This window comes from Triticum urartu, chromosome 5, assembly GCF_003073215.2.
Source record: "Triticum urartu cultivar G1812 chromosome 5, Tu2.1, whole genome shotgun sequence".
Taxonomy (NCBI): domain Eukaryota; kingdom Viridiplantae; phylum Streptophyta; class Magnoliopsida; order Poales; family Poaceae; genus Triticum; species Triticum urartu.
The window spans coordinates 561,337,110-561,352,927 of NC_053026.1; the positions used below are offsets into that span (position 1 = coordinate 561,337,110).

Here is a 15,818-nt window from a genome sequence, read left to right on the forward strand (position 1 = left end):
GTCAAGTCAATCACATCATTCTCTAATGATGTGATCCCGTTCATCAAATGACAACTCTTCTCTATGGCTAGGAAACTTAACCATCTTTGATTAACGAGCTAGTCAAGTAGAGGCATACTAGTGACACTCTGTTTGTCTATGTATTCACACATGTACTAAGTTTCCGGTTAATACAATTCTAGCATGAATAATAAACATTTATCATGATATAAGGAAATATAAATAACAACTTTATTATTGCCTCTAGGGCATATTTCCTTCAGTCTCCCACTTACACTAGAGTCAATAATCTAGATTACATTGTAATAATTCTAACACCCATGGAGTCTTGGTGCTGATCATGTTTTGCTCGTGAGAGAGGCTTAGTCAATGGATCTGCAACATTCAGATCCGCATGTATCTTGCAAATCTCTATGTCTCCCTCCTTGACTTGATCGCGGATGGATTTGAAGTGTCTATTGATGTGCTTGGTTCTCTTGTGAAATCTGGATTCCTTTGCCAAGGCAATTCCACTAGTATTGTCACAAAAGATTTTCATTGGACCCGATGCACTAGGTATGACACCTAGATCGGATATGAACTCCTTCATCCAGACTCCTTCATTTGCTGCTTCCGAAGCAGCTATGTACTCCGCTTCACATGTAGATCCCGCCACGACGCTCTACTTGGAACTGCACCAACTGACAGCTCCATCATTCAATAAAAATACGTATCCGGTTTGTGACTTAGAGTCATCCGTATCAGTGTCAAAGCTTGCATCAATGTAACCGTTTACGACGAGCTCTTTGTCACCTCCATAAACGAGAAACATATCCTTAGTCCTTTTTAGGTATTTCAGGATGTTTTTGATTGCTGTCGAGTGATCCACTCCTGGATTACTTTGGTACCTCCCTGCTAATCTAATATCAAGGCACACATCAGGTCTGGTACACAGCATTGCATAAATGATAGAACCTATGGCTGAAGCATAGGGAATGATCTTAATTTTCTATCTATCTTCTGCAGCGGTCGGGCATTGAGTCTGACTCAACTTCAAACCTTGTAACATAGGCAAGAACCCTTTCTTTGCTTGATCCATTTTGAACTTCTTCAAAACTTTATCAAGGTATGTGCTTTTTGAAAGTCCAATTAAGCGTATTGATCTATCTCTATAGATCTTGACACCTAATATATAAGCAGCTTCACCGAGGTCTTCCATTGAAAAATTCTATTCAAGTATCCTTTTATGTTATTCAGAAATTCAGTATCATTTCCGATCAACAATATGTCATCCACATATAATATCAGAAATGCTACAGAGCTCCCACTCACTTTCTTGTAAATACAGACTTCTCCAAAAGTCTGTATAAAACTATATGCTTTGAACACACTATCAAAGCATATATTCCAACTCCGAGAGGCTTGCACCAGTCCATAAATGGATCGCTGGAGATTGCACACTTTGTTAGCACATTTTGGATTGACAAAACCTTCTGGTTGCATCATATACAATTCTTCTTTAAGATATTCATTAAGGAATGCAGTTTTGACATTCATTTGCCAAATTTTATAATCATAAAATGTGGCAATTGCTAACATGATTCGGACGGACTTAAGCATCGCTACCGGTGAGAAGGTCTCATCGTAGTCAACTCCTTGAACTTGTCGAAAACCTTTCGCAACAAGTCGAGCATTGTAGACAGTAATATTACCGTCAATGTCAGTCTTATTCTTGAAGATCCATTTATTCTCTATGGCTTGCCGATCATCGGGCAAGTCAACCAAAGTCCACACTTTGTTCTCATATATGGATCCCATCTCAGATTTCATGGCCTCAAGCCATTTCGCGGAATCTGGGCTACATCTTCGCTTCCTCATAGTTCGTAGGTTCGTCATGGTCAAGTAACATGACCTTCAGAATAGGATTACCGTACCACTCTGGTGCGGATCTTACTCTGGTTGACATATGAGGTTCGGTAGTAACTTGATCAGAAGTTTCATGATCATCATCATTATCTTCCTCACTTACTGGTGTAGGAATCACTGGAACTGATTTCTGTGATGAACTACTTTCCAATAGGGGAGCAAGTACATTTACTTCATCAAGTTCTACTTTCCTCCCACTCACTTCTTTCGAGAGAAACTCCTTTCTCTAGAAAGGATCCATTCTTAGCAACGAATATCTTGCCTTCGGATGTGTGATGGAAGGTGTACCCAACAGTCTATTTTGGGTATCCTATGAAGACACATTTCTCCGATTTGGGTTCGAACTTCTCAGGTTGAAGCTTTTTCACATAAGCATCGTAGCCCCAAACTTTAAAAAAAGACAACTTGGGTTTCTTGCCAAACCACAGTTCATATGGCGTCGTCTTAACGGATTTAGATGGTGCCCTATTTAACGTGAATGCAGCCGTCTCTAAAGCATAACCCCAAAACGATACCGCTAAATCAGTAAGAGACATCATAGATCGCACCATATCTAAGAAAGTACGATTACGGCGTTCGGACACACCATTATGCTGTGATGTTCCGGGTGGCGTGAGTTGTGAAACTATTCTGCGTTGTTTCAAATGAAGACCAAACTTGTAACTCAAATATTCTCCTCCACGATCAGATCGCAGAAACTTTATTTTCTTGTTACGATGATTTTCCACTTCACTATGAAATTCTTTGAACTTTTCAAATGTTTCAGACTTATGTTTCATCAAGTAGATATACCCATATCTACTCAAATCATCTGTGAATGTAAGAAAATAACGATACCCGCGGCGAGCATCAACACTCATTGGACCGCATACATCAGTATGTATTATTTCCAACAAGTCTGTTGCTCGCTCCATTATTCCAGAGAACGGAGTCTTAGTCATCTTGCCCATGAAGCATAGTTCGCAAGCATCAAGTGATGCATAATCAAGTGATTCCAAAAGCCCATCAGAATGGAGTTTCTTCATGCGCTTTACACCAATATAACCTAAACGGCAGTGCCACAAATAAGTTGCACTATCATTATTAAACTTATATCTTTTGGCTTCAATACTATGAACATGTGTATCACTACTACCAGGATTTAGTAAAAATAGACCACTCATCAAGGGTGCATGACCATAAAAGATATTATTCATATAAATAGAACAACTATTATTCTCTGATTTAAATGAATAACCGTCTCGCATCAAACAAGATCCAGATATAATGTTCATGCTCAACGCTGGCACCAAATAACAATTATTCAGGTCTAAAACTAATCCCGAAGGTAGATGTAGAGGCAGCGTGCCGACGTCGATCACATCGACTTTGGAACCATTTCCCACGTGCATTGTTACCTCGTCCTTAGCCAATCTTCGCTTAATCTGTAGCCCGTGTTTCGAGTTACAAATATTAGCAACAGAACCAGTATCAAATACCCAGGCGCTACTACGAGCATTAGTAAGATACACATCAATAACATGTATATCAAATATACCTTTCACTTTGCCATCCTTCTTCTCCGCCAAATAGTTAGGGCAATTCCGCTTCTAGTAACCAGTCCCTTTCCAGTAGAAGCACTCAGTCTTGGGCTTAGGTCCAGACTTGGGCTTCCTCACTTGAGCAGCAATTTGTTTGCCGTTCTTCTTGAAGTTCCCCTTTTTCCATTTACCCTTTTTTGAAACTAGTGGTCTTGTTGACCATCAACGCTTGATGCTCCTTTTTGATTTCTACCTCCATAGCCTTTAGCATTGCGAAGAGCTCAGGAATCGTCTTATCCATCCCTTGCATATTATAGTTCATCATGAAGCTCTTGTAGCCTGGTGGCAGTGATTGAAGAACTCTATCAATGACACAATCAACTGGAAGATTAACTCCCAGCTGAGTCAAGTGATTGTGGTACCCATACATTCTGAGTATATGCTCACTGACAGAACTATTCTCCTCCATTTTGCAGTTGTAGAACTTATTCGAGACTTCATATCTCTCAATCCGGGCATTTGCTTGAAATATTAACTTCAACTTCTGGAACATCTCATATGCTCCATGACGTTCAAAACATCGTTGAAGTCCATGTTCTAAGCCGTAAAGCATGGCACACTGAACTATCGAGTAGTCATCAGCTTTGCTCTGCCAGGTGTTCATAACATCTGGCGTTGCTCCTGCAGCGGGTTTGGCACCTAGCGGTGCTTCCAAGATGTAATTCTTCTGTGTAACAATGAGGATAATCCTCAAGTTACGGACCCAGTCCATGTAATTGCTACCATCATCTTTCAACTTAACTTTCTCTAGGAACGCATTAAAATTCACCGAAACAACGGCACGGGTCATTTATCTACAACAACATAGACATGCAAAATACTATCAGGTACTAAGTTTATGATAAATTAAAGTTCAATTAATCATATTACTTAAGAACTCCCACTTAGATAGACATCCCTCTAATCATCTAAGTGATCCATATCAACTAAACTATGTCCGATCATCACGTGACATGGAGTAGTTTTCAATGGTGACATCACTATGTTGATCATATCTACTATATGATTCACGCCCGACCTTCGGTCTCAGTGTTCCGAGGCCATATCTGCATATGCTAGGCTCGTCAAGTTTAACCCGAGTAGTCTGCTTGTGCAAAACTGGTTTGCACCCGTTGTATGTGAACGTAGAGCTTATTGAAGGAAATATGCCCTAGAGGCAATAATAAAGTTGTTATTTATATTTCCTTATATCATGATAAATGTTTATTATTCATGCTAGAATTGTATTAACCGGAAACTTAGTGCATGTGTGAATACATAGACAAACGGAGTGTCACTAGAATGCCTCTACTTGACTAGCTCGTTAATCAAAGATGGTTAAGTTTCCTAGCCATGGACAAAGAGTTGTCATTTGATAAATGGGATCACATCAATAGAGAATGATGTGATTGACTTGATCCATCCGTTAGCTTAGCACTATGATCGTTTAGTTTCTTGCTATTTCTTTCTCCATAACTTATACATGTTCCTATGACTATGAGATTATGCAACTCCCGAATACCGGAGGAACACTTAGTGTGCTATCAAACATCACAACGTAACCGGGTGACTATAAAGATGCTCTACAGGTGTCTCCGATGGTGTTTGTTGAGTTGGCATAGATCGAGATTAGGATTTGTCACTCCGTGTATCGGAGAGGTGTCTCTGGGCCCTCTCGGTAATGCACATCACTATAAGCCTTGCAAGCAATGTGACTAATGAGTTAGTTACAGGATGTAGCATTACAGAACGAGTAAAGAGACTTGCCGGTAATGAGATTGAACTAGGTATTGAGATACCGACGATCGAATCTTGGGCAAGTAACATACCGTGACAAAGGGAACAACGTATGTTGTTATGCGGTTTGACCGATAAAGATCTATGTAGAATATGTAGGAGCCAATATGAACATCCAGGTTCCGCTATTGGTTATTGACCGGAGACGTGTCTCGTTCATGTCTACATAGTTCTCGAACCCGTAGGGTCCGCACGCTTAACTTTCGGTGACGATCGGTATTATGAGTTTATGTATTTTGATATACCGAAGGTAGTTCAAAGTCCCGGATGTGATCATGGACATGACGAGGAGTCTCGAAATGGTCAGCACATAAAGATTGATATATTGGACGGCTATATTCAAACACCGGAAGTGTTTCGGGTGGTTTCGGGTAAAACCGGAGTGTCGGAGGGTTACGGAACCCCCGGGGAACTAATGGGCCTAGATGGGCCTTAGTGAAGAGAGGGAGGGGCGGCCAGGGCAGGCCGCGTGCCCCCTCCCCCTTGAGTCCGAAAAATCGGGGTGATCAAATTCCAATTGAAGATCTCAATTGTTTGTGAGGCCTTAGAAACTAGGGAGCTAGTATAGTAGTATTGTAAACCTCCTTCCAACCAAAATGTTCACCAGATGATTTTCCACGTGCATAAATCTACTGTATTGGTTAGAGTTTGTAAATGATGAAGACGTTGTTGGGGCAAATACATAAATCTACTATATTTTCATCTGATTTATTAAGTTTGAAGAAGGCCAACCAATTGAAATACAAAGCAAGGTACGACATTCCGGAATCCAATGATATGTGCACGTAGTTGTGACCATTAATGTTGTAATGTTAACCTTCTCCCAACCAAAATGTTCATCAGTTGATTTTTCTCGTACACAAATCTACTGTATTTGTTAGAGTTTGCAAATAATGGAGCCGTTGTTGGTGTGAAAGCACAAATCTACCGTACTCCCATCTGATTTATTAGATTCACCTTGAATATGGCAGCCAACCGAAATTCAATTTGACGTACGACATACGACACTTCAATAATTTATGGATACGTGCACGTAGGTGTGGCCATTAATGTTGTAGTGTTAACCTCCCACACTAAGGTGATTTCGCTTGTGCACAAATTAACTGTATTTTCTAGAGTTTGCAAATGATGAAGGTGTTGTTGGTGCGGACGCACATTTCGGCCAAGGCTACAACAAGGATTTGTTCAGGAGGTACTCAACTTGTCGCCCTGGCCCCAACGGGATGGGCCAGGGAAGATTTCAGGGGTGCGCATCGTGCTACGCCAGTATGGGTGGTATTTTATAATCATTGTTGCTACTTAAAAACACAAGTTTCATGTCTTACTGGATGAAGTTTGATTTTAGGAAAGCAAATAATCTGGATCAAAACTTTCCAATACTTTTTAATCTACAAACATCCAAAATGGCGAATTGGGAAAAGGCTCCATTGCGGCCGCGCGTCCCGCGATTAGCCTCATGCGGTACATGCTTTCGAACATGGACAAAAGGGCCCAACACATGTGTCTTCAACATCAAAAAATCACCCCCACGATTTCAACTGGTGGGGCCGAGTGTGCCCTTCCATATTTAAAATGGAAAGTTTACATCGTAGGCTCTTGTCGGAAATCGTTGGTCGCAACAAGCGTGTGCAGGATAACATCCCTTGATAAAATGTTAGTATATCAATTACTTAACACTGTTACATTCAATTACTTAACAACTGTTACGGTCTAAATTTGATACCCAACTACAATACAAGAGGCTTTTCGTCTATTAAACTGTTGGAAAGATGCATATTTGCCCTTTGCCCTATTGAGAGATGCCTAATGATAAATGATAATATGCGGCGGTTCTCTCGTAGGTGGTGGCTCGATGAGCATGTTTATAAAAAAACAGGGAAAATACGTGATTTTTTTTTGTAAATCAAGTAATAAGAAGAAGAACGAGGGAAACCATATATAAAATTAACGACTTTCACAAGAATACATAAATTGTGCCTATGAAATCCGAATCGCCGTATGACATACCGCATTTCAAGGATCCAAGGATACACATGTAGTTGTGGCCGTTAATGCCGCAGTGCTAACCCACCCCAACCAAAATGTTCACCGCAGGATTTTTCTTATGCATGAATCTACTATATTTGCTAGAGTTTGCAAGTGATAGAGGTGTTGTTGGTGCGAACGCGCAAGTCTACTTTGTTCCTATACGGTTTAACAATTTCCCCTTGAATACGGCCAACCAGCAGAAATCCAAATTGACGTATGACATACGGCATTCCAAGAATCCAAGGACACATGTAGTTGTGGCCATCAGTGCTGTATTGTAAACCTCCTCCCAACCAAAATGTTTACCAGATGATTTTCCTCGTGCATAAATCTACTGTATTGGTTAGAGTTTGTAAATGATGAAGACGTTGTTGGGGTGAATACATAAATCTACTGTATTGGTTAGAGTTTGTAAATGATGGAGACGTTGTTGGGGCGAATACATAAATCTACTGTATTGGTTAGAGTTTGTAAACGATGAAAACATTGTTGGGGCAAATACATAAATCTACTCTATTCCCATATGATTTATTAAGTTTGAAGAAGGCCAACCAGCTGAAATACGAAGCAACGTACGATATTCCAAGAATCCAATGATACGTGCACGTAGTTGTGGCCATCAATGCTGTGAAGTTAACTTCCTCCCAACCAAAATGTTCACCGGTTTATTTTTCTCGTGCACTAATCTACTATATTTGCTAAAGTTTGCAAATAATAGAGGCGTTGTTGGTGTGAACGCACAAATCTACTATATTGCCATCTGATTGGTTAGATTCATCTTGAATATGGCAGCCAACCGAAATCTGATTTGACGTATGACATACGACAGTCCAATAACTCATGGACACGTGCACGTAGTTTTGGCCGTTAATGCTGTAGTTTTAACCTCTCCCAACCAAAAAGTTCACTAGGTGATTTCACTCATGCACAAATTAACTGTATTTTTTAGAGTTTGCAATGATGAAGGCGTTGTTGGTGAACGCACATTTCAGCCAAGGCTACAACAAGGATTTCTTCAGGAGGTGCTCAACTTGTCACCTTGGCCCCAACGGGATGGGCTGGGGAAGATTTTGAGGGTGCGCATCGTGGAGCGTCAGTTTGGATCATTGTCGTCACTTCAAAAACACAAGTGTCATGCCTTACTGGATGAAGGTTGATTTTAGGAAAGCATATAGCCTGGCTGAAAATTTTCCAATGTTTTTTAATCTACAAAACATCCAAAATGGCAAATTGTTGGCATTTCAATTACTTAACAACTGTTACGGTCTAAATTTGGTACCCAACTGCAATGCAAAGAGGCTTTTCGTCCATTAAACTGTTGGAAAGATGCAGATTTGCCTCTTTCCCCTATCGGGAGTTGCGTAATTATAATGTGTGGCGGTTCTCTCGCAGGTGGTGGCTCAACGAGCATGTTTATCAAAAACAGGAAGATTGGTGAAATCTTTTTAGAAATCAAGTAATAAGAAGAGGAATGAGGGAAATCATACATAAAATTAAAATTTAACGACATTCACAAGAATACATAAATTGTGCCTCAGAAATTATTATTATTATTATTAAATAGTCTAAAAAAAATTACAAGAATTTTAAGAATAGGACTTGATGGATCGGTTTGAAACCCTAAAACTATATACTAGTAGTTTTTGTGAAAAGTTTTGGGAAACTATTGTAACGTTGGGAACAAAATGAGATGTTTACTCTCCTCAGAGATTCTCGCTGGTGGAAGAGGGCTGTAAATCGAGTCGACACGTTGGGCTCAAAATTCTTACCGGGCTTGCCGCGTTTCATTCAAATACCATCGGAAATGACAGCTCTCGTGTACCACCACCACCACCACCACCACGGGAGCGTGCACCGCTAGAGACGAATCCTCCAACCAAATCAGCACAGGAAATGAGTATAGATTGTTCTCTACGAGGAAATCACAGCATTATTATAATAAGAAACAGATTGAAAACAAAAGCATTGGTTGGGTCAAAGTGGCCGTGTCTCTGAGCCGCTGCGCCCGAGGCCCCGACCCGAGCCCGAGACCACGTTATAAAACCCGCCCAACCCAATCCCCCAAAATCAGAAGCCCCACACACCACGCCAAACCAAACCCCAAAAAAATCACATTTTTCTACGAGCCCCCTGCGCCCTCGTGTCCAAAGAGCCAGGCGCGACGACACCACACCCTCCCGTCTCACACTCCCCCTCGCCTTTGTCTCCACTCTCCGGGCCTCGCCGGGAGCGTGAGCCCCCTCCCCCACCTCCCCCGACAGAGAGCGAGGCAAACCAAAACCCCAATGCATCTCCGCCGCCTCCCCCCGCTCCTCCTCCTCGTCCTGCTCGCCGCCGGCGCCGCGGCGGACGGCGACGCGGACGCGCTGCTCGCGGCCAAGGCGGCGCTGTCGGACCCCACGGCCGCGCTCGCCTCCTGGGCCGCCCCGGCGGGCAACGGGACGGGCGGCGGGTACGCGCACTGCGCGTGGGCGGGCGTGTCGTGCGGCGCGCGCGGGGCCGTCGTGGGGCTGGCCCTCGGCGGGCTCAACCTCTCCGGCGCGCTGCCGCCGGCGCTGTCCCGCCTGCGCGGCCTCCTCCGCCTCGACGTCGGCGCCAACGCGCTCTCGGGCCCCGTCCCGGCCGCGCTCGGCCACCTTCGCTTCCTCACCCACCTCAACCTCTCCAACAACGCCTTCAACGGCTCCCTACCGCCGGCCCTCGCGCGCCTGCGCGGCCTCCGCGTGCTCGACCTCTACAACAACAACCTCACCAGCCCGCTCCCGCTCGAGGTCGCGCAGATGCCGCTGCTCCGCCACCTCCACCTCGGCGGCAACTTCTTCTCCGGCGAGATTCCGCCCGACTACGGCCGCTGGACGCGGCTGCAGTACCTCGCCCTCTCCGGCAACGAGCTCTCCGGCAGGATACCGCCGGAGCTCGGGAACCTCACCAGCCTCAGGGAGCTCTACATTGGCTACTACAACGCCTACTCCGGTGGGGTCCCGCCGGAGCTCGGCAACCTCACCGACCTCGTGCGCCTCGACGCCGCCAACTGCGGCCTCTCCGGGAAGATCCCGCCGGAGCTCGGAAGGCTGCAGAAACTCGACACCCTGTTCCTGCAGGTGAACGGCCTCACCGGCGCCATACCGTCCGAGCTGGGCAGCCTTAAGAGCCTCAGCTCCTTGGACCTCTCCAACAATGCGCTCGCCGGCGAGATACCGCCGAGCTTCTCCCACCTCAAGAACATGACGCTGCTCAACCTGTTCCGGAACAAGCTGCGCGGCGACATCCCCGACTTCGTCGGCGACCTGCCAAGCCTCGAGGTGCTGCAGCTCTGGGAGAACAACTTCACCGGCAGCGTGCCCCGCCGCCTCGGCGCCAACAACCGCCTCCAGCTGGTCGACCTCTCCTCCAACAGGCTCACCGGCACGCTGCCGCCGGACCTCTGCGCCGGGGGCAAGCTGCACACGCTCATCGCCCTCGGCAACTCCTTGTTCGGCTCCATCCCCGACTCCCTCGGCCAGTGCAAATCCTTGAGCCGTATCCGTCTGGGAGAGAACTACTTGAACGGCTCCATTCCCAAGGGGCTCTTCGAGTTGCAGAAGCTCACTCAGGTCGAGCTGCAAGACAACCTCCTCACCGGCGACTTCCCTGCCGTGGTCGGCCCCGCGGCGCCTAATCTGGGGGAGATCAACCTGTCCAACAATCAGCTCACCGGTGCATTGCCGGCATCCATTGGAAACTTCTCTGGTGTTCAGAAGCTGCTGCTTGATCGCAACTCGTTCTCCGGCCCGTTGCCTGCCGAGGTTGGGCGGCTGCAGGAGCTCTCGAAGGCTGACCTAAGCGGCAATGCGATCGAGGGGGGTGTGCCGCCGGAGATTGGGAAATGCCGGCTGCTCACTTACTTGGACTTGAGCAGGAACAACCTCTCTGGGAGGATACCTCCGGCCATCTCTGGAATGAGGATACTGAACTACCTCAACTTGTCCAAGAACCACCTTGATGGAGAGATACCTCCATCCATCTCCACAATGCAGAGCTTGACGGCGGTCGACTTCTCATACAACAACTTGTCCGGGCTCGTCCCAGGGACCGGCCAGTTCAGCTACTTCAATGCCACATCTTTCGTTGGCAATCCAAACCTGTGTGGACCATACCTTGGTCCATGCCGCCCTGGCATTGCTGATGCTGGTCACACCAACCATGGCCATGGAGGGCTGTCTAGCACCATCAAGCTGCTCATTGTGTTAGGCTTGCTTCTTTGCTCCATTATATTTGCTACCGCCGCAATTCTGAAGGCGCGGTCGTTGAAGAAAGCCAGTGATGCACGGATGTGGAAACTCACTGCATTCCAGCGCCTTGATTTCACCTGTGATGATGTGCTGGATTCCCTGAAAGAGGAGAACATTATCGGCAAAGGCGGGGCTGGAACTGTGTACAAGGGATCAATGCCCAATGGTGATCATGTGGCCGTGAAGAGGCTCTCTGCAATGGTCCGTGGCTCATCGCATGACCATGGATTCTCCGCTGAGATACAAACACTTGGGAGGATTCGGCATCGCCATATTGTGCGCCTGCTAGGCTTCTGCTCAAACAATGAGACTAACCTACTGGTGTATGAGTATATGCCCAATGGCAGTCTCGGGGAGCTTCTCCATGGCAAGAAGGGCGAACACCTGCACTGGGACACTCGGTACAAGATTGCAATTGAAGCTGCCAAGGGGCTGTGCTACCTGCACCATGATTGTTCACCGCTGATACTTCACCGTGATGTCAAGTCAAACAATATACTTCTTGACTCTGACTTTGAAGCTCATGTGGCCGACTTCGGGCTGGCGAAATTCTTGCAGGACACCGGCGCATCAGAATGCATGTCCGCCATTGCTGGTTCATATGGCTACATTGCTCCAGGTATTAAAACATGTCTTCTTTTAATTAGGTTCAGTCTGACTATTCTCAAAATGCATATATAATGCTGATTTGATGAGTACTTTAATGCTTCTTGCATAGTAAGCTTGTTAGAAAACTGTACTATGCCCTAAGCAACTGTTTACTGTACTACTGTGACTTTCACTTCAGACTTGGTAGTTGTTTTGATGAGGACTTTAATGCTTCTTGCATAGGCTTGTTAGAAAACTGTACCATGCCCTAAACAACTGTTTACTGTACTGTTATGACTTTCACTTCAGACTTGGTAGCTGTTTTGATGAGTATTTCAATGCTTACTGACACTGGTCAAGTTATGAGAGTTTACTTCCCAAGCCCAACCATGCAAATTGCTATCAAGATGTAGTTATTAAAACTTGAAACATTGAGGCTTTCTTTGATTTGTTCTGAATGAAATCTGTAAACCTAACGTCCCTTTTTAGAACCACCTCATTACAGTCAGTCCATAAGAGGCTTTTGATTCATGAAAGCTGGCATTCCTTGTGTATGTATATTTAGGTTCAGTTACTTCAATTCTATGTTTGCACTCTTCACTTGATGTTCCTCTAGCTGCCAAAAAACATAAATGTATTACTTTCTAACTAATCAATCTCGCATTGCTCTGTTATCTGTGGCTTTCCAGAATATGCATACACCCTCAAGGTCGACGAGAAGAGCGATGTCTACAGCTTCGGTGTGGTGCTCCTGGAGCTCGTCACCGGGCGGAAACCCGTGGGGGAGTTTGGCGACGGCGTCGACATTGTCCAGTGGGTCAAGATGATGACGGGCCCAAACAAGGAGCAGGTGATGAAGATCCTGGACCCGAGGCTGTCGACCGTGCCGGTGCACGAGGTGATGCACGTCTTCTACGTCGCTTTGCTGTGCACCGAGGAGCACAGTGTGCAGCGCCCGACGATGCGTGAGGTCGTGCAGATCCTGAGCGAGCTCCCAAAGCCAGCTGCCAACCAAGGTGATGGAGAGGAAGAGCTTCCTCTCTCCGGCGAAGGACCTGAATCCAACACTCCTGCTCCAACCAGTTCCACTGACGCTCCGACCGGCGACGCGAAAGATCATCATCATCAGCAGCAGCAGCACACAAGCTCGGAGTCGTCGCCGCCTCCTGATCTCATCAGCATCTGATCATCCAAGTCCATCCGTTGCGAAAACATGCGGGCTTCTTCGATCGTGCAAGCCTAGGCCTGAATCTAGGGTTCGTTGAGTGAAAGACTTGTTGGTGTGCTGTACATATCCAAGCTGCTTTGGTGGTGGGGCGTCCAAGAGCTTCCAGTTTGGTGTGTGTGTGTGTGTGTTTGGTACTTTGCTTTGCTGCTTGTAGCCGTAGGGATTATGTGGTAGTGGAGCCTTTGATGATCTTTCCTTGTGCAATGTAGTAGTAGTAGTAGTATCAGTAGTAGCCATCTACCCTAAATGTCAAGCTCCTTTCCTGTCCATCCGGTCCGGTCCGGTCCAGCATGAGAATCTAAATCTTTGTTGTGGAACCATGGTCCTCTTTAAAGTGCCTCGTGTTGATCTTCAAATATTTGCATTGTTGTAGTGGGCTCGTCTCATGTCCAGTTCTCATAGCAAGAGTAGTACCACCATTGCTGCTAACAGAGAAAGAAAAGCGCTTTCTTTCTGGCCTCTGAGGAAGATGATAATTGCGAAGCGCTTTTGTGCTGCCAAAGCGTTCGATTGATTGATGCTGCTCCCTTTTTGACTTTGCCTGACGTTCAGAGACAACCAAAGAAAGAATTCTTGTTGATCGAAGCCGGTTCGCGAATGTCAAACGATGCTTTGCCCTTGGCGTGAAGCCAAGCGGCAGCATCTGATCTGATCTGTGACTAATGTCAGATAATGCGCTGCTTTGAGGCCCCATCTAATCCAATGATGATCGATGAAGCGCCTCGGCGACCCCCTGGCCCTGTGGGGAATGGGTGTTAATCATGCCGCACCGGCGCACGGCCGCTGCGACGTCGTCAGGCCGGATGATGGTTGATGGGGGCACGCACCGGCACCGCGAACGGCCGGCGTGCCTTTCCACGGCCCCTCTCCCTCGTTTCCTCGTTCCCCTGATCTGATCTGATCTGATCTACACTGGTTTTGCTCCGGCGCTTTTCGAACGGAAAATCAATCCAGGGGTGTCGATCGAGTTTCTTCACGTAGCGTGAACTGCCCTCGTCCTCGGCCTCCGTCGCTACGCCGGCGAGATCTCTACGCGACTACGCCGCCGTTTTCCAGATTGGACTGTTACCGATCGATGGTGCATTTGTACCGTGCCACTGTTGCCGTTTTCTTCGGTCCCGTCCCGTTGTATGCATGCATGCATGCGTCCAAAGAGAATGGTCACATCCACAACCAGACGAGACGCCACGACCGCACTCCAATCTGGATCGCACCCTGTGTTTGCTTGTGTTGGCCACTCCTGACTCCTGACTCTTGCCCATTCGTCCAATTATTGGCATGGCCTCAGCCTCACATAAGGGCATCTCCAACAGTTATAAAATAGGTGTTGGTAAATTTGCCACCTAGGACATAGTAATAATGTGGCATGTAATAAATGTAAAAAGAGAAAAGTTGTATGTAGTTTAGGGCCTGTTTGGTTCCAAATAAGTCACCAACTTATAAGTCGAAAAGTGAAAAAAAGTGACTTATTTTGCCAAACAGATCCGACTTATAAGTCACCCCAACTTATAAGTCATAAGTTGCTCCACCCCAACTTAAAATTTATAAGTCACCCCCTTTTGCGTGGGTCCCACCACCTGCATGATGTTGATTGATGTGGAAAGGTGTGTCAGGTGACTTATAAGTCAGGTGACAACCAAACAGGCGTGACTTATAAGTCACTAGTTTTAAGTCACCTGACTTATAAGTCGGGTGACTTATTGAAACCAAACAGACCCTTAACCAACAACCTTTGCACAAGCTCCTAGGTGAAATAGAGAGCAATCACATTTATTTTCTTACCATCTATTGGATAACTTACATACAATCCATTGGAGTAGTTGTATGATAACTTGTTGGTTGATGACATGGACATTCTACCAACAAGACTAACATACAACCTGTTGGAGATGCCATCTCCAACAGTTGTGAGATAGGTGTTGATAAATTTGCCACCTAGGACATAGTGTTGATGTGGCATGTATTAAATGTGGAGAGAGAGCAAAGTTATATGTAGATTAACCAACAACCTTTGCACAAGCTCCAAGGTGAAATAGAGAGCAATCACATTTATTGTCTCACCATCTATTGGATAGTTTACATACAACCCATTGGAGTAGTTGTATGATAGCTTGTTGGTTGATGACATGGACAATTTACCAACAAGACTAACATACAACCTGTTTGAAGATGCCCTAAACTAAGGTCACGTAACCCCATTTCCGCCCCGTGTCCAGTGTAAAACCCGAGAGATCGGGCGGTGATCAAGGTTCGTCCATTAGAGCAACTCCAATGGGGCGACACGGCGCATTTATCCGTTTGGGTCGGCCGTCCGCCCGGCATCCGCCCAGTTTTACATTTGGGTCGACAATGCGTCCAACGCGCCGACCCATTTCATGTCCGCATTCAACTTAAATAAAAAAAAGCCCGCGGCCGATCATGCCAGCGGCCATGTCTCATGCT

At 45.9% G+C, this 15,818-nt stretch overlaps 1 protein-coding gene across 1 annotated transcript; it reads left to right on the forward strand.

The window, feature by feature from the left end:
* Positions 1-9,364: 9,364 nt before the first annotated feature.
* On the forward strand, positions 9,365-13,696 carry LOC125510725 (leucine-rich repeat receptor-like serine/threonine-protein kinase BAM1). Its single transcript, XM_048675974.1, has 2 exons — positions 9,365-12,179; positions 12,838-13,696. Exons 1-2 carry the CDS (start codon positions 9,575-9,577, stop codon positions 13,332-13,334), a joined length of 3,102 nt encoding a protein of 1,033 aa, XP_048531931.1. The 5' UTR covers positions 9,365-9,574; the 3' UTR covers positions 13,335-13,696.
* The last annotated feature ends 2,122 nt before the right edge of the window (positions 13,697-15,818 follow it).

Bases quoted from the DNA above. Each gene is read 5' to 3' on its own strand.
- LOC125510725 (XM_048675974.1), top strand. From the start codon at position 9,575: ATGCATCTCCGCCGCCTCCCCCCGCTCCTCCTCCTCGTCCTGCTCGCC. The intron at 12,180-12,837 runs GTATTAAAACAT...GTGGCTTTCCAG, and splicing joins ATATGGCTACATTGCTCCAG to AATATGCATACACCCTCAAG.